This window comes from Myotis daubentonii, chromosome 6 (assembly GCF_963259705.1).
Source record: "Myotis daubentonii chromosome 6, mMyoDau2.1, whole genome shotgun sequence".
Lineage (NCBI taxonomy): Eukaryota > Metazoa > Chordata > Mammalia > Chiroptera > Vespertilionidae > Myotis > Myotis daubentonii.
The window spans coordinates 14,224,161-14,244,008 of NC_081845.1; the positions used below are offsets into that span (position 1 = coordinate 14,224,161).

The 19,848-nt window shown below is 38.6% G+C and overlaps 1 protein-coding gene across 1 annotated transcript in view; it reads right to left on the reverse strand.

The window, feature by feature from the left end:
* TBC1D32 (TBC1 domain family member 32) overlaps positions 1 to 19,225 on the reverse strand; it is a 114,494-nt gene extending 95,269 nt beyond the window's left edge. The window contains exons 1-10 of the mRNA XM_059700210.1: positions 19,068 to 19,225; positions 14,225 to 14,386; positions 13,293 to 13,470; positions 12,566 to 12,634; positions 9,742 to 9,867; positions 6,764 to 6,842; positions 6,514 to 6,617; positions 6,356 to 6,417; positions 4,921 to 5,065; positions 1,983 to 2,042 (exon numbers count right to left, since the gene is read on the reverse strand). Of these exons, the coding sequence (XP_059556193.1) occupies positions 1,983 to 2,042; positions 4,921 to 5,065; positions 6,356 to 6,417; positions 6,514 to 6,617; positions 6,764 to 6,842; positions 9,742 to 9,867; positions 12,566 to 12,634; positions 13,293 to 13,470; positions 14,225 to 14,386; positions 19,068 to 19,222 (1,140 nt within the window). The 5' untranslated portion in view covers positions 19,223 to 19,225. The remainder of the gene's footprint in view (positions 1 to 1,982; positions 2,043 to 4,920; positions 5,066 to 6,355; positions 6,418 to 6,513; positions 6,618 to 6,763; positions 6,843 to 9,741; positions 9,868 to 12,565; positions 12,635 to 13,292; positions 13,471 to 14,224; positions 14,387 to 19,067) is intronic.
* Positions 19,226 to 19,848: the final 623 nt, after the last annotated feature.

Sequence of the window (19,848 nt, forward strand, 5' to 3'; positions counted from 1 at the left end):
AGAAAAGCAAAATGAAAAAAGAATCCAAAAATACGAAGATAGTGTAAGGAGCCTCTGGGACAGCTTCAAGCGTACCAACATCCGAATTACAGGGGTGCCAGAAGAAGAGAGAGAGCAAGATATTGAAAACCTCTTTGAAGAAATAATGACAGAAAACTTCCCCTACCTGGTGAAAGAAATAGACTTCCAAGTCCAGGAAGCGCAGAGAACCCCAAACAAAAGGAATCCAAAGAGGACCACACCAAGACACATCATAATTAAAATGCCAAGAGCAAAAGACAAAGAGAGAATCCTAAAAGCAGCAAGAGAAAGAAAATCAGTTACCTATAAGGGAGTACCCATACGACTGTCAGCTGATTTCTCAACAGAAACTTTGCAGGCCAGAAGGGAGTGGCAAGAAATATTCAAAGTGATGAATACCAAGAACCTACAACCAAGACTACTTTATCCAGCAAAGCTATCATTCAGAAGTGAAGGCCAGATAAAGAGCTTCACAGATAAGGAAAAGCTAAAGGAGTTCATCACCACCAAACCAGTATTATATGAAATGCTGAAAGGTATCCTTTAAGAAGAGGAAGATGAAGAAAAAGGTAAAGATACAAATTATGAACAACAAATACACATCTATCAACAAGTGAATCTAAAAATCAAGGGAATAAATAATCTGATGAACAGTATGAACTGGCGATTGTAATAGAATCAGGGATATAGAAAGGGAATGGACTGACTATTCTTGGCGGGGGGAAAGGGGTGTGGGTGTGAGGGAAGAGACTGGACAATAATCGTGCACCGATGGATGAGGACAGTGGGTGGGGAGTGAGGGTGGAGGGTGGGGTGGGAACTGGGTGGAGGGGAGTTATGGTGAGAAAAAAGAGTAATTTAATAATCTGAACAATAAAGATTTAATTTAAAAAATTAAAAAATTAAAAATAAAAAACATATTTTAAATACTCCCATCAGTGCCTCTGTGTTAGCAACAGTGAGTTATTTGTATGCCAAACCATAGGGGTAAAATAATCATTCCATTCTTTGTTTTTTCTCCTTTCTCTAGTCTAACAAGATCAGTCTATGATCATATGGTAACAACAAATTTTCACTTAAAATGGGAATGGGAAAGAAATGAGATGTGGAAAGACTTTATTTCAATTCAGTTTGTCTAAAGATTTTGAAGTACCTATTACCTCTACAAATAAATTCCATTCCTTTTATTCAATATCCCTCTTCTCATTTCTGAAGCTCAATTCTTTTGATTCTCAAACACAAAACAATTACTGTTCTTTTTCTTTCATTTTATGCTCTACTGCCTTCACCCAAAAACTCACAATTCCATGAATCTTTCCCTTCACCTGACTTCTAAACTCAAGATTCTAACCATATAAACCATATTTATCATATCAAAGTCACATTAGCATAATTTATTAAATATTTTAATAAATTTTTCATGTTTGTCACAATTACTTGAATTGCTGGCTTTTCAACTTCTTTCACTGCCCTTACATATATTTCTACTAAACAGCAATAAATATTAAACATTTTTGCTAAAATAATTTTATAGTATTGGTTTATATTTGGTGTAACTTAGATCAATTTTTGCAAATGTAAAAGCATATATCATTTTGAGGTTTTTCATTCAACTTTTAGTCAAAACCACGGATATACTTTATAGAACTCACTCCTTCATAAGTACCTGATATGAATTAAATTACATAATACTTTCAAAAAATGGCTTATATCTCAAATTAGCTTGTTTAGCAACCAAACTACTATGCAGTTATGTACTTCCTAATTGTTATCTTGACTGTATTTTAAGTCTCTACTTTTATTCTTTTATGTTTCACGCAATGGTAGTTTAAAAGTCACATAAAAGGGGGACTCCTTCATTATTCAATACTGATTATCTCTCAACTTTGCACATTTAAGTTATTACATCATATATTTTTGTGATATTATGTCTCAACATAAAAACAGAAATATAGACATACCAGAGATTTATATTTCTTTTCAAGAAGTCTTAGTACGACAGTTCTGCTACAATATCCATGCTAAAATTAGGAGAGAAAAAAATGGCATTTAATTTAATATTCAAGCTATACCATTCAAAATGTATTTTTCTTAAATAATTTCCAATAATATCATATATTACATAATAACTTAGTTTCAAATTATTATAATAAGTGCCAAACAGTTTTTTCTATGTATAATAGATTATGAGCACAGCAATGACAAGAATCCAAATTATATCAAAAACTATGGGTTTACTGACAGACCAGTAGAAAAACTTTCTATCCCTCAATTGTGACCAGTCTCCATACTAAGCTATATTAAATATGTTTTTATTAATTTTGGAGAGATGAAGGGAGAGGAAGAGATAAAAACATCAATGATGAGAAACAATCATTGATCAGCTGCCTCCTGCACGCCCCTCTACTGGGAATCGAGCCCACAACCCAGGCCTGTGCCCTGAGACCAGGAATTGAACCATGACCTCCTGGTTCATAGGTAATGCTCAACCTCTGAGCAACACTCGCCAGGCCATACTAAGCTATTTCAAAATCACCACCACCGAAAAACAAATCTGACTACCAGTGTATGACACAGCCTAAAGGAAAAATACAGAAGTGGGCATGGAGGTTGAAAATCACAACCCTTACACTATAGAACAGCCGTGGGCAAACTACAGCCCACAGGCCGGATCCGGCCCATTTGAAATGAATAAAACTAAAAAAAAAAAAGACCGTACCCTTTTATGTAATGATGTTTACTTTGAATTTATATTAGTTCACACAAACACTCCATCCATGCTTTTGTTCCGGCCCTCCGGTCCAGGTTAAGAACCCATTGTGGCCCTTGAGTCAAAAAGTTTGCCCACCCCTGCTATAGAAGATACCATACGATCTACATATGCAGAAATCTGACAATGTTGAAATGCTCTGAAGGGACAGTATCTTAATCATGCTCTGCCAATCATATTTTTTTAAAAGATTCAAAGTGTCAAAAGACCTTTCATTCTCTCCTTAGAGCTAAATATGGATGTGATTAAAACATGCTTCATTTGCATTGTATAAAGCAAGGGGAAGATACACATAAATATTACTTCCGTAAATTATATCAGATATCATTAGTGTTCAACGTGGTCTCTTCATTTTACTTGAGAATAAAAATTAGTAAATAATACTATTAAGTAAAATCTATCAGAATTCTGGAGAATAGAGTTTAATTAAATGGGGGTTTAGTTAATTGAGGATTAAGCAAAGCCTGTGTGCTTTAACCTCATAGCTGAAAACATTTTCAAAATCATTTATCCTTTTCAGGTTTAGTAAGAGAAATATGTTGACCTACAAGTAAACTATTTTGCTGAGTAATAAATGAACATGTTGCTGTTTTGCATGGCAAGTCCTGGGACCAGCCCTTCCCTTCCCAATAAATATACAATGTTCAGTAGACAGGTTGAAAGGGACAAATACCTGAGAACATAAGCCCACACTGCCGCTACTACTGCCAGACACAGACCACTCTTATTCAACAGCAGATGAGAGAGGTAACAATATAAGGACCTCTTTACTCTTAATATTAGTTTCAGTTCAAGGACAATGGTAAGCTCCATAGGCAATCACCATCATTCAGGATTTAAACACATTTCCCAACTACAAGTTTAGCAAGAGGCAAATCATGGAATGTTTTCAGACATATCGCCTAAGTCAGAGAAAAATTCAGTGAATCTTTATGTTCTACCATACAGGCTTTAAAAATTTGATGTTTTTATACTAAAGATGACCAGATTTGGATAGGTCATTCAGCTTAATAAGTTTAAATGAATTCAAAACCTTATTCTGGCCTGGCCTGTGTGGCTCAGTTGGTTGAGCGTCATTCCATGCACCAGGAAGTCACCTGATTGATTCCAGATGAGGGCATATGCCCAGGTTACAGGCTCCAATATGGGCATGCAGGAGGCAGCCAACTGAGGTCTCTCTCTCTCAGCGATGTTTCTATCTCCCTGTCCCTTCCTCTCTCTGAAATCAATAAAAATATATTTTTAAAAAACAAAACTATTCTAGCTCTGCTGCTTACAAGATAAACAATCTTTACTAGATAAAAAGCTTGAACAAGTCATTTAACTTCTCTATATCTCAGTCGCTGCATCTGTAAAATGGAATAATAATACTACCTATCTCATATCAACACTAATAAAAGAGAAAAATGGTAATTGGCGTACGAGCTACCCTTTTCATTGGCTAATCAGGGCTATATGCAAATTAACTGCCAACAAGATGGCGGTTAATTTGCATAGGTAGGCACAATGCAGGGAGGCGAAAGGGAAAGCAGGAAGAAGCCCCCTGCCACTGACAGTGATCAGAAACCCAGGGGGGACCTAAGAGCTGGGGGGCAGGGCAAAGGCCGCCTTTGCCCTGCCCCCCAGCCATGATCGGAGAATCAGGCGCCTTTTCCGCCCTGGCCAGTGATAGCAGGAAGTAGGGGTAGGGCCAGCGATGGGAGCTGGGCACGGTCGAAGCTGGAAGTCCCGGGAGCTAGGGGTCCCTTGCCTGGGCCTAAAGCGAAGCCCATGATTGCGGGGCCGCTGCAGCTGTGGGTCCCCGCTGCCCAGGCCAGATGCCTAGGGCAGAGGCGTGAGGCCTGGGCAAGGGGCCGATCCTGCGATTGGAGGGTGATAGGGGTCAACGCCTGAGGGCTCCCAGTATGTGAGAGGGGGCAGGCTGGGCTGAGGGACACTCCCCCCCCCCCCAACACCCAGTGCACGAATTTCGTGCACCGGGCCCCTAGTATTGTTATAAAAAGTAAATAAGTTAACACATATAAACACAATTATAACTTTTAGTACACAACAAACATCAAACATTACCTATTCTTTGAAATATAGCTATGCACTGAAAGGTATAAAAACTTATTTCATTTTTTTCTCACCATCCACTTTTTGAACCAAACAGCCCTGGCATCAACCAATACAAGAAAGTAGATGGGATGCAAAATCTTTTGTGAGGCAAGATGACTTTGATCACGTTTAACTGATAATAAGGACAAAGTACTCTCCACAATTTCTTCCATGTACCTTAAAGATTGGGAAAGAAAAAACAAATGTTACTATATATATACATACACTTACACATCTATATATATAAAAGCCTAAGCGACCGAACAACTGAATGACCAAATGACCCAACAACCAGTCGACCAGTTGCTATGATGTGCACTGACCACCAGGGGGCAGATGCTCAACACAGGAGCTGCCTTCTGGTGGTCAGTGTGCTCCCATAGCCAACCTCCCACAGCCGGCCAACCTTCTGCGCTGGCTGACACCCCCAATTGGCCCCGATGGCTGGCCAGACCGAGGGACCCCACCCATGTATGAATTCATGCACCAGGCCTCTAGTATATATATAAAAACTGGTGATACACTTTATATTTATGAAACGATAGTGTTAAGTAACCGTTAGAAACAACTTTTTTTTTATATTTCAATAAGTGGCTCTTTTGCTTTAGAAACTTATATTCTTTCTATTTCAACACTGTCTCTCCAAATTTAACTTTTCAAGACTCACAGCTGCTCTTATAGCCATATTAAAAATGTTTAAATTAGCCGAAACCGGTTTGGCTCAGTGGATAGAGCGTCAGCCTGCGGACTGAAGGGTCCCAGGTTCGATTCCAGTCAAGGGCATGTACCTGGGTTGTGGGCACATCCCCAGTGGGAGATGTGCAGGAGGCAGCTGATCGATGTTTCTCTCTCATCGATGTTTCTAACTCTCTATCTCTCTCCCTTCCTCCCTGTAAAAAAAAAAAAAAAAAAAAAAAAAAAAAAAAAAAAATCAATAAAATGTATTTTTTTAAAAAAATGTTTAATTTAAAAGGAAAAATTTAAAGAACACATAAGGAACTTATCCAAAGTAGCAAAGAACCAAAAACCACAACACCTCTTTTTATCTTGTGTAAAATGATGGAAAATGATACCTGCATAGAGCCATTCACAAAGCTAAGTACAAAACATGAAAAGCCATGGAGCAGACTGACATTCCTCGATATGGGGTTGGGGAAACGAGAAGAGATAAACCAAAGAACTTATATACTTATAGGTATAACCCATGGACATGAGCAATAGGAGAGTGAAGACCTGGGGGGACTCTAGGGGCTGGGAGGAGGGGGTAAAGAGGGAAAATGGGAGATATCTGTAACACTATCAACAATAAAAAATATATTTTTAAAAAAATAAAAAGCTAAAAAATAAAACTATGAATTCTTTCCCAATTACATAAATAAATTAAGACACTCTCTATTCTTTCTCTTTGAATGTATGTGAGACAGTAACACTCCTATATTTTATGTGGGCATGAACTAGAGGACTTACTTCTTAGGGTGACGAATCCAGAAAGACGGAGCCTCTTTCTGATATTCATTGAGAAGACGAACCTATAAAGCAGTGTAAAACCAGTTCTCAAGAAATTAGAATTCTTAAATATAGAACTATTTAAATTTTTAAAAAAGCATAGTACAGCAAATGAATACCTTTCTAAGTAAGCGGATCACATTAGGATTAGTTACATCTATGCCAGTTGAAACAGTAGGAATATGATTTTCTCTTGAAAGGAAGTATAACTCCAAATATTTAGCTGAAAAGAAAAAGTAAAAAATATATATATGACTAGTATACCATTGAATTATAGTACTTTCTGAAAAGAAAAGTTAGTTCTGATCCATTTTTCTTAAATACAAATGAAAGAAAAAAAACAATTTTTAAACGATGTAACAAACATACCTAAGCTTGTATAAATTTCCTTGGTCATATGGAATGGTGAAAGTGTAAATGTCTGTGCATAGAATTTTAAAATCCGGTCCTATGGAAATAAAACAAAAGATTTGCATCCAAAATTCTTACAGAACTAAATTAGAGATGAATCATTTTTCACACAGTAAAAAACTTAGAAAATAAATCATGCAGAAACTTGTATAGGAATGTACCTATAAAAAAAGACACATTCTTGTGTTGGTCAGTAAAAGTAAAACTGACTAAACTAACAGTAAATCTAAAGCAGCAGGATATTGTTGTAAAATCTGGTAATAGTAGATACAGTCATGGGCTGGTTGGTGAGGTTTGACAGAGGAAGGTACAATGTAATGTTGTCAAAGAAACAAAACAAAAAAAAAACCTGTTTCTGAATCCAACATTTTCTTGCCTTTTATTTGATTGCTGACATATGTAGGACTCTAATAATATTGCCTATTCCCAAGAAAAAGTATTATGTATTAATATATTTTCAGAACTTTGTATTATTAAAACTTAAAGTAGAAAATAGCACAAAGTAAATTAATTAAATGAGATAATAGGTATAGTTAGAACAGTACCTGGCACTAGTAGGTACTTAAAAATGATAGCATTACTATCATTTCAATTATACCAACTTTAATATTAAGATCTGATTAACACTGTTAGTGGAATTTAACTTCCAACTAAATAAAAACATAAAATTGCCTCAAATGTTCTACTCTGGGGGAAAAAATAATCACCTTACCTATATTAAATATTAGCATAATATGCTTACAGAAAATGGTTACCCAACTTACTAAAATATTTTCTAATAATTCCAAAAGATTCCTGCTAAACACAGGATATTAAATTCTTTGGGAAGTCTATTTTTATAGTTGAAGCTATTGATGGGTATCTGTCACACTTCAAATACTATACACTTCAGTCAGTTACACCTTAAGATTCCTTTAGAGCAGGAAATGAATGGAATCAAACTCAAAAATGAATTAGGATCAAGCATAAATTCCAAGTGAAAAAAATACCATGCTTTGTTTTGTACTCCGAAATGATTTATTCTACTACCATTTCCCCTCTTTAACAACTTCTTCCAATTTTATTAACTTACCTCTTGACACTGACTCTTACTGAGTAATCTATAATAATAAAAGCATAATATGCTAATTAGACCAGACAACCTTCCAGGCGAAGCCGGGGCTGCAAGGGAAGCCCAGGTCCTGGGTGCCAGAGGGAAGCGGTGCGGGCAGCCAGCGGAAGGAAGGCCTACTCTTGCACGAATTTCGTGCATCGGGCCTCTAGTGATCTATAATGGCCAAATAAAACCACTTGTACTGACCCATTAGGATCCTTACTGTGTTTATAAAATTGTCATATAATTTTTTAAATAATTATAGGAAACCTATCCTTGTTAAGTAAAAGAAAAACACAGGAAAATTTACAATTGTATTTCCTGTTAGAGAGTCTTGAAATATTAAAGGTGACTCTAAAATATCTTTTTCCCTGTTGAAGTTCCTGGATCATTGAGTTTGGAGTTTTTTGTGTTTGCTTTTGTTTTTGTTTTTGTTTTACAGAAGTCTGCATCACCTTCTGGTGTTAGTAAGGTTAAACTGTATCCAGGTATTAAGTAATTAAACACCTTTATCCCCCTTATAAAAATAACAAACCAATTGTTAACAACCTACTTCTGTTTACAAATATAATTATATCTTCATTGATGGAAGAGTGATTTTTTTAAATGTATTTTTATTGATATCAGAGAGGGAGGGAGAGAGAAAGAGATAGAAACATTAATGATGAGTGAGAATCATTGATTGGCTTTTTTATTGATTTCAGAGAGGAAAGGAGAGAGAGAAAGAGAGAAAGAGAGAAAGAGAGAGAGAGAGAGAGAGAGAGAGAGAGAGAGAGAGAGAGAGAGAGAGAAACATCAATAATGAGTGAGAATCATTGACTGGCTGCCTCCTGAACACCCTCTACTGGGAATTGAGCCCACAACCTGGCTCAAATGTACTGAGATATTTCTTATAACTGCTTGTTTACTGTCTTCTCTACGAGAATGTAAGTTCCATGAAGTCAGACACAGTGTGTTCCCAGCACCTAAACTAAAATGATGTACACTGTAAGTATTCAACACATATTGATTAAACAGTTAAAAATATTTAACTAGGCACTAATGCCTCAAAAATTCTGTAAAAACATGCTGTATCTATTTTAAAGCCAAATTTTCCTTCACTGACATGACAATTATGAAGAAAAAGTCTCTCTAAAAAGACCCAATTTGTATTCAAATGTGATGCTAGGATATAGTCAGGATTTTTATTTAATTCAAATACTAAATATAGCCAAGAATTACTGCACTTTTTAATATCATCTTATTTTTAATCACACACTAAGTATTCTTGAGAACTTACAAATCATTTTTACAATCACTTATCTCTATGGACTTCATAGAATTTGGGGAATTTTCTGTATTTGCATTCTCATTCACCTCAATTATCTTCTAACTCTTAGCTTTATACTTTTCTAACTTCTCTTTTTAAGCAGTTAAGCAATCTCTAAATAACACTTAAATGCATAAGTATTCTTATGAATCCTTTGGAATAAATTCTAAATAATCATTTTAATAAACCACAAATTCTTTCAAAAACACTTTAAAATTCTTTTAAAAGCATTTTCTTCATTCAAAAACAGTGATACATACTTGGATATCCCTTTACAATCCCTTTACAAGATAAAACAAAATGGACCAGGTAAAACAGTTTACTATAATTTGTCAGTGTAGGGTGATATTGACCATACTTTGAATCTAATCATGAAATAGTAAGTTAATTCCTTTAAAAACTCTTTAACAATTCAAAAGCTGGAACTGAAATTTCATGAGCATTTGAACTACTGTTAAAGAAAATGATCATATTCCATTTGCATCTGGCAGGGAAAATAAATTAGTTTTAATATTTCCACAGGCGTTTCCTTACACTAAACACAGGATCCGGGTCTGAGAGAGACGCTGTCAGTTTCTCACAGAGAGTGGTCCAGTTCTCACAGTTCAGTACATCAGATGGCGGAGCTGAACACAGCATATGCAGGGCTTCGTATCTGACCTGTAATTTTTTAAGAGTTTTTTTAATACTCAGCTGCTATAATAAGATCAATTCTCCAAATGTTTAACAAATATTGAAAGGCAAAGTCTGGATGATTGTTTTAAAGAGGCTACTGAAAAGAATCAGATGTCCTTTTATAAAACAACTAGAGACCAGGTGCATGAATTCCTGCACAGGTGGGGTCTGGCCGGCCTGCCCCGATTGGGCAGATCGAGCCAGCTGGGGGGAGGGGCCGCAGGCAGTTGGTGGGCCGGCCCCACCCCCTGGTCGAACTCCCAGTCGAGGGGACAATTTGCATATTAGCCTTTTATTATATAGGACTAGAGACCTGATGCACAAAATTCATGCAAGTGTAGGCCTTCCTTCCCCTGGCTGCCAGCACCGGTTTCCCTCTGGCCCTTGGGACCCAGTCGTCCCTCGCAGCCCCGGCTTCACCTGGAAGGTTGTCCGGAAGGACATCCGGTCTAATTAGCATATTACTCTTTTATTATTATATATTCTTAAGAACTCATTTTTAAAACTACATGTTTTTAAACCAAGAAAGAGATGGGTTATTTTATGTAAAGTGAAAATAAAAACACCAACTGTGTTAGACCTGTGACCAGGAGTCTCCCAAGTGGGAGAGGAGGAAGGGTGATGACAGAACTGGATCACCAGGGCAAGGTTTTCCAGTGGCTGGTCCCACAGGCTGCCCCAGGGGAGTGGCTGGTCCTATAGTTTGAAAGCTTTCATGGTGAAGCATTCCCATTCCAGGAAATATGAAATTCTCCCAAAACAATCTATACTTGTTTTTGCTGCTACACCAGATTTTCTGACCTTCTAACCACTGAGGTAGAAAAAAAGTCATTCAGCAGCATGATGCAAAATTGAATTTCTGTATTTTCACAGAAAGCTTACTTCTTAATCATTTTTCTCAAAATCCAATCAGAATTCACTCAAAGAGTGTGACCCAAGGGACAGCAGTGGAGAATAATAGCTCTACTCCAATTATGAAAGGTGGCAAAGCTTCTCCCCCACTCACTCTCCAAGTAGTGAGTATAACACACTGATTCCAGCCTGTCCCTCAAAACCTGGTTGTTTCCCAGCTGAAAAAAACCAATGCCTAGAGATTTGTGTTTTTTTTAAAGTGATAAATCAGAGACAAGAGCTGAGACCTCAGGAAACCAGGCACTCTGAATCAGGGAGTCAGGTTTTAGGTAAAAAAGACAGAATACACATGTGTTTTAGAAAGAAGAATTCCTCAATACAACTTTATTTGTGATATGGTTTAGGGAGGACCATGAAGAGTTTCCAAAAACATTTCTCTTCTTCAGCTAACTTTTAAAATATCATTAAGAAGTTGCTACTTGCACCCTGGCCAGTGTGGCTCAGTTGGTTGGAGAGTCGTGCCAAGCACCCAAGGGTCACAGGTTCAATTCCTGGTCAGGGCATATACCCAGGTTCAGGTTTCAGGTTCCAACCCAAGACCGAGCACGTAAAAGAGGCAGCACATCAATGTCTCTCTCTCATCTCTTTCCTCTCTCTCTCTCTCTCTCTCCCCCCCCCCCATCCACCCTCCCTCTCTCTTCTTCTCTCTCTAAAATCAATAAAAATAACGAATAAAAAGTATTTCCCCAGGCCAGTTTTTCTCAGTAGTTAGTGTCATCCCAAGGACAAAAGGATCCTGGGGTTGATTCCTGGTCAAGGGCATGTACCTCGGTTGCAGGCTCCATCCCCAGACCCGGTCAGGGCAGGAGCAGGAGGCAACCAATTGGTATGTCTCTCTCACATTGATTTTTCTCTCTCTCTCTCTCCCTTGCACTCTCTAAAAATCAATGGGAAAATTATCCTCACTCCTCAGGTGAGGATTAAAAAGGGAGGGAGGGAGGGAGGGAGGGAGGGAGGGAGGGAGGGAGGGAGGGAGGGGGAATTTCCTACTTCCAAAAGTAGAATAAGGTTTCTGAACAAGTAGATTTTCAAATAATCACTTAAACTAAACACAATAAGATTATTATCATATAAAACTCAAATCCCATTTCAATATCTTTTGATACATAGTATTTACTGAGAACCTAAAAAATAAATCAGAATGCAAAATGCTGAGAGGAAAAAGATTATTCTGTGACTTTTTAGAAAATCAGTGGGAGTAAATTGTAACTATTCATTCGTGGAGACCAAACGGCAAGAAATACACAAGAGTCTTAGGCACTTCAAAAATCTTATCATATTTTCTAGTTCAGCCTGACTTTCAAATGAAATACTTCATAAACAGTAATTTATACAAACTTTTAAAATATAAAGATACAATTCAATAGAATTGCTTTTAAAATCCTTTTTCTAATAAATGAATATTTGTCAAAGTTGCTCATATTTTTCAGAAGTAGAGAGAATATTAAATGAGTTTTTTTCTAAAATATCATATACAAAGCAACAGTGAAGGAACCGTTAGGGGAAAAACTGCTCATAACTTCATCTCTTCAAAATTAAAGCTACGAATAAAAATTTCCTCTTCCAAGCCATGACTACTCCCAGGAGAGCGTCCCTTCCTCTGACCTTTCATTTCCAGACTGAGAAGTTTAGCAGGCTGATCAGTCTAGTATTGTCTAGTATTGTCATAACAATAAAGACAATCTTCAAAAAGAACAGCCCAGCTGCTTCCGATTCTAATCATATATACAAACACATACAGATGAACTTGACAGTTATCCTTTAAACGTACCTCTTTGGGTTGCCCTGGATCCAACTGGTCTAAAATCAATTGTAATTTTCCTTGAAAAAATTTGTAACTCTGTAACACAATTGACGGAACAGTCATTTATTTAGTAGACTTTCAGAAGTACTTCTATAAATGATTTTTAAATATACTTCTAAGCAAAACAAACAAAAAAAAAGGCATTCAGAACAAGAGAAAGGGATGATCTATTTTGATTTGGCAGCAAATAGAGAATTTTTGTTTCCCAGGGCATTTAAATGGGAGCTGAATGTCCCAGAACAGTGTACCTTCGTGCAAATGAAAACTATTATTTGCTGAGCAACTGCAATGTGTAGAACATAATAAGACTCAGAAGACATAAAGCCAAAATGTTTTGTACTCAGAAATGTGAGATGAGTAATACTGAAAGATAAAACAACATAAACAAGAAGGCACTAATAGTGCCCTAGGCATAACCACGATGCTGCTTGAACTTTCGGTCCTTTTCTTTCCTGTACTTTTCCTTAGCCTTTCTCCATGCCTCAGAGAGAGTGTAATCACTCAGTGAACAAGTGATGCCGGAAGATGTTATTTCATGAACTAAATCTTTACTATTAGGTTACTTTATTGTTTCTTTTTCTTCTGCATCTTAAAACTAGAAAGCAGAAAAATAACCTGGCTAATAAAGCATGCACAGAAGCTCGTGTTTATTAAACGCCTTCTCAAGACATAAATGCAAAACTAAACCACACACCTGATTGGATGAGGAGTCACTGTCAGAGCAATTGTCTGTGCAGTAACTACTGCTTCTCTCCTTCTGGATCTTTCTCTGCCTCTCTCGACTGCGCATCTCATCTTCTTCAAACTTGTCAATCATAGATTCCACCACTACCATCATGCTGTTCTTCAGGGAATGCATCATTTCTTTGTATCTTAAATTCAAAGCAGTGTCAGTAAGAAAAGGAGCAGTGGTTGCCGGAGGTTGGGAGGAGGAGGGGGTATTAGGTGGAGTACAGAGGATTTTTAGAGCAGTGAAACTACTCTGTAAGATGCTATCATGGTAAATATATATCAGTATAAATTTGTCCAAACCCCATAGAATGCACAACACCAAGAGAAAATGCTAATGCAAGCTACAAACTATGAGTAATAATGATACATCAGTGTAGGTGCTCAATTAAAACAAACGTACCACTCTCATGGGAAAGTCTCTGCATGTGTAAGAGCTGGGGGTATAGGGGAAAGAAATATGTACCTTCTGCTCAATTGTGCTATGAACCTAAAGCAACTCTAAAAAGTAAAGTCTATTAAAGAAAAGTGAAGGAGTACGTCACACAATTAGGGAAAGGGCGAATACAAATCCCTCCCCTTGTTTGAGAAAGAACAAGGCCAGTGTCGCTAGAGCAATGTCAACGGAGATATGATAAGAAATGAGGTGGGAGAGGGAGCAGAAGGCTCCCGGTGGGCCTTGTAAGCTACAGAAGAAACTGGATTTGACTCTGAAGGAGATGAGAACCCTTTGAAAAGTGTTGTGAGGAAGAGTGGCACCATCTGATTCACTGTTCCAAGGAATCTTCTGGCTGCTATGAGGGAAATGGGCTGGGGGGAGGGGCATTGGTTAGGAGTGCTTGCAGGGAGCCTGCTGAGAGAAAAATTACGTTCAGATATTATTGTAGGCATACTCACTCTTTAGATTCCTGAGTTCTTTTAGTAACATGCTGCACAACTGTGTCATAGCCAGATTCCTCACCCTGATTCTGATCGGATGTCCATTTTTCCATTTCTTCTTCAATCATAGACCCCAAAGTGTTGCATATATGCTGTCTGAGGTATTTCACAAATTCATAGCTGAAACAAATATTTTAAAAATAAGTGCAGTAAATATCACAAACTCAGTAACCACATCCAGAAAAAATGTTAGCACAGAAAGATTTGTGACATATTCAGATTTCTTACTTTAAAGTAGAATTAAATTACTCTCCCAAATCACTGAACAACACAGTGGGAGGTCAGGGGAGAGCAAATTTCGGGACCTACCCACCCTTAGTGGGTTAGGAGTCTTTACACAACTTTGGAATGCTCCCATCTTTAATGTGTAATGCACATTAAAGGAGAGGGAAAGCAGTTGTTAAGGATTTTTACAATTATTCAAACTGATGAGGAAAACCAAGCTAGAGTAACAGCAATTGTGAGGGAATAAATAGGAAAAGATTAAGCTCCAATCATTAGAAGAGGTTTCTGTACATTTTGAAAGTGGTAACTGACCTAAATTCCACCTATCAGCTCTTTTCTGTTTACAGAGAGAACTATCTCAGACGCTCTAATATATTTCCTTCATATTGTTAGGTTCATGCTAACATTAAATTCAGTTTGCAAACAGACAATACAGCAAACGTAAGAGGTTAAGAATTCCAAAAGTGGATAATTATTTTATGAAACATGTTCACTGAAAATAAAAAGCAATGATTATAATTGATATCATGATTTTAAAAGGTTAGAGTTTTTTGGTCTATCAAATGACAAAGATAATTTAACTTAACCACACTAGAGTTCACTAATTTAAATTCACTGGTAGGTTCTTCTGTAAAACAAAGAATAAACCCAATTCAACAAATATTATTGTGTTCCTTCCATATCAAACCAAAAATATCAGGTACAGGGTTACAATCATTAGACTTGGTTAATTATTTTTTTGTTGTTTTTGTTAAGTAAAACTACACAGTAGTTCTCCCTTATCTGAGGTTTCTCTTTCTGCTGTTTCAATACCCACGGTCAACTGTTGTATAAAAATATTAAATAAAAAATTCCATAAGTAAACAAGAAATAAATAAGAACCAATAAGCTTTAAACTGAGGCATGATGAATTGCTTGCCCTCCTGCTCCATCCCTCTCTAGACATGAATCATCCCTTTGTCCAGCATATCCACACTGTATAGGCTCCCTGCTCGTGACTCACTTAGCCATCTCAGTTATCAGATTAGCTGTAGAGGTATCGCACTGCTTGGGTTCAAATACACCTTGTTTTACTTCATAATGGTTCCAAAGCACAAGAACAGTGATGCGGGCAATTTGGATATGCCAAAGAGAAGCTGTAAAATGCTTCCTTTAAGCAAAAAGGTTTGTATGAATAGGAAAAAACATACTGTGTATGTAGGGTTTGGTACTATCCTAGGTTTCAGGAACCCACTGGGGGTCTTGAAATGTATCCCCCTCGGATAAGGGGGGACGGCTGTAATACAATAATCAGTGAAATGCAAGTATTTCATGGCTGCATATTGGAATCAGCTGCAGGGGTCCTCAAACTGCGGCCCCCTAAAACATTTGTTTTTTTTACTTCAAAATAAGATATGTGCAGTGTGCATAGGAATTTGTTCATAAGTTTTTTTTAAACTATAGTCCGGCCCTCCAACGGTCTGAGGGATAGTGAACTGGCCCCGTTTAAAAAGTTTGAGGGCCCCTGACCTAGAGAGCTTTTCAAAAACACCAAGGCCCAGCCTCTGCCACTCCTGCTCTGCCAGACCCAGGATATTTTGATTCGTCAGTATTTTTTCAAACAGCCTTCAACTGATTAAAACCAGGGCTGTCTGTTTTATAGGGAGCCAGTCCAAGCATAAGAATTTACACATAATGAAAGCAATGTCCTCTTCCCTTCCTCTCTCCCCACCCACAGGCCTTGCTGCCACTTTCAGAGAAAGGGGGAAACTTGGACTTTTTAGAAACTGCGAAGAGTTTACAGTAGAAAAATGGAAGAGGCTACGGAAAGCAGAGATAGTTTAGGGCAACTGTCCTCTGGGCAAATCGCCAGATAGGGCTCTCCTGTGGTTTCTCTCCAAATGACGACGTTTCTCCCACTTTATTACACTGCCTGAAAGCCCATCACTTACAGACTCAATTCTTTACTTTTCCCCCAGAGAGGGAGGGAGAGGGGGGGAGAGACAGATAAAAATGTCAACGATGAGAGAGAATCATTGATGGGCTGCTTCCTGCATGCCCCCCTACTGAAAATCTAGCCCTAAACGGGGCATGTGCCCTGACCAGGAATCAAACCATGACCTCTGGTTCAATCACTGCCTGGGCAGGACTCAATTATCTTAGCAATCATTTTCTTACAAAAATGCCAAAAGCCTAGAGACACCAGCTTCCCCTGTAGGTCTGTTTAATAAAGATTATTTTTCTTGCTAATACCATGACAACAGCAGGTGGTTTTAAGAAAGCAATGTTCTGCCCTAACTGGTTTGGCTCAGTGGATAGAGCGTTGGCCAGCAGACTCAAGGGTCCCGGGTTCGATTCCAGTCAAGGGCATGTACCTTGGTTGCGGGCACATCCCCAGTAGAGGGTGTGCAGGAGGCAGCTGATCGATGTTTCTCTCTCATCAATGTTTCTGGCTCTCTATCCCTCTCCCTTCCTCTCTGTAAAAAAATCAATAAAATATATTAAAAATAAAAGAAAGAAAGAAAGCAATGTTCTGATAGTGGAGATGGGAGAACAGATATTCTGAAGCATGAAACATTTTGGGAAGCAATACATTGCTAAGTGACTCAAGAACATCTAATGTTCAAAGAGAGTTACGTCGGTGAAAAAAGAGACAAATGAAAGTATGAGCACCTGAATTAATCGACCTTTAGAATCTCTTCCAACTCTGAGACTGTAAGAGTCTATGAAAATACCAAAGACAAGTATCTCCTGCCCCTTTCCTCTCCTACATAGAGATTCCTTCCTCCTAATGCACAGATCTCAGGTTAGTGCAGGTAACACATGAATTTTACCATCTATACTTTTAACACTACAAACTACTCAACTACTGTTAGGATTATAAATCTTACTTTTACTTTGAGTGTGTCTAAATTAATTTGGGTAGGCCTCAAGTAAATATCTTCAGTAAATAGTAAAGATTAACTATGCAAGTTAATCAGCAGGCATTCAATTATCTAATTTAATCTTGCTGAAGAAGAGTAAATTACACTATTATAACAGTTGTTAGCCTGCTGAAAAGAACCACAATGATCCATCTTTAGCTTAAAAAAAAAAAAAAGGCATCTTAAAATTGACACAGCTAAAGCAATACTTATAGGCAATTGTGTAGCCTTAAATGCTTACACTTCAAAAAAAAAAAGAAAGAAAGCTACAAATTAATGAGCTAAGCATTGATTACAAAAGTTTTAAAAGTTTCTCTCAAAGAAAAAATACAAAGAGCAGAAATTAACAACCAACAACAGCTCTTAGTAGTGAATTTGATGAAGAGATAAACAAGAAAATCATGGAAATACAAAAAACAACCACATGTATAACCAGAAACACTAATGAAATTAGAAACTCTACATTAACAAAAACTCTTTCCACACTTTTAAAAACTCCTTTGAGAATCTGGTGAAGACGTATATGCTTCCCCCATAAAATTGCAAGCAAACACAGACTGTTGCACAAAATATTAAATAAAGGGCTCCAGGCTCCCTGATGCCCATATATATGAAATGAGTAGGAGTTTCAAAGAAGGACAACTTCAGGACACCCAAGACACAATTAAAATGTCATCTCTGTAAGATCAAAATAAACTGCAAAACACTAAAGTAAAAAGACCACTACCACTGATAAAGTGAGACACCAGTGGTATACGATTCCATGGCTTAATTTAAATTATATGATTCTAATCAAAAGAAAAACACAGGTCTCTGAAGAAGCACTATCCTGCCCTAACCGGTGTGGCTCAGTGGACAGAGCGCCGGCCTGCGGACTCAAGGGTCCCAGGTTCGATTCCGGCTGTACCCTGGTTGCGGGCACATCCCCAGTAGGGGGTGTGCAGGAGGCAGCTGATCGATGTTTCTAGCACTCTATCCCTCTCCCTTCCTCTCTGTAAAAAATCAATAAAATATATTTTTTTAAAAATAAAAATAAAGAAGCAATATCCTACAAGATTCACCTGAAATGGTAGCTCTCCCACAAAACTTCCTACCCCTACTCCTTCCCGACCCAAAGCACGGGTACCTCTTCTTCTACACTTACATCCCTCACCTGCACAACAGATCTCTGCGTATGGGCTTCATCCCTTTACAGAAACTTAAGCTATTTCATAGGAATATGGGAAATTAACCACCTCACTTCCGTATTCCTGCAGACCTCAGGATGGGTCATTGGTGCCGCCACTGAGATACCAGGTCAGCAAAGGAAGGAGAACCTTTGGAACTCAATGTTTTTTTGTTATAGTGACAGGAATACTCTGAAATAATAGACTTACTCCTAAAAAGAACACGAATAATTTATCATTAATTACTGTGTTGCCGAGGAGGAAAATAATGGAGAATCAGGATATGTTGGTGCGGCAGTAAAAACACAGCAAGCAGATGCTTTGGAAAATAAGGAAAGAATAAATAAATAATTTCGGTATTTGGGTAAATGAAATAATGAACCTCCAACTGGGATGCTATTTTAACAATAACCAAATGCACTTTTTTTTTTTTTATAAATCCAACTACATCTTTACTTTTCTGGGTCAGCTGTTTTGTTTGCTTAAAGACAACAAAAGCAATTTTACTTGTGGAAATTTTCATCAGTTTCCTCCAGATGTAAGAGGATCTCCTCGGCGCACTCGAGGGAGGGGGCACCCGTGATTTTCTCCTTCACGCTCTGGAACAACTGCCTCAGCATCACCTGCAGCGTCGCCTGGTCCTCGCCGGAGAAATGGGCCATCCTGTCGGCATCCAACGCCCATCACCCCGGGTCCGCGCGAACGCGGCGCACTGCGCACGCGCGCCCCCACCAGCCCGGCCTGCGCGCTGCGCCGTTTCCCGGGAGACCGCGAAACGCGTTGGGGCGGGCCCCTGGCTGCCCGCGCGTCGCTCGGGGAAACCGGTCACCTGGCTTTGGGGAAGCGGGGGTCCGCGAGGCCCCGCCTTTGGTACTCGTTGCTGCTGGTCTTCGGTACCAACAGAGCTCAAGGTGCCCCGTACATAACCACAAAAACAACAACAACAACAAAAAAAACCGCGGGAGGCGCTGACGGGCGGGCCTGACGGCGGGACGGCGGCGCTGCGCGTGACGTCAGCACGCCAGCGTGGCTCCCCCGGAGGGAGGAGGGAGTGCTGGTGGACCAGCGGAGTTCCGCGAGAACGGGGTGCGCTCGCTTTCCTTTCCTTTGGGATTGTAGGTGGGGGAGGGGAAAGAGTGCGAAGGAAAAGGGTCAATAAAAGAAAGACAGCAGGAGTGAAACTGAAAGTTGCCCGTAAAGTTTCCATTGAAGAGAGAGCGGTCTTGAAACGTTGCAGTGCTGTTTTCTTTTAACAGCTATGCCTCTAAGGCAGCGGTTCTCAGCCTGT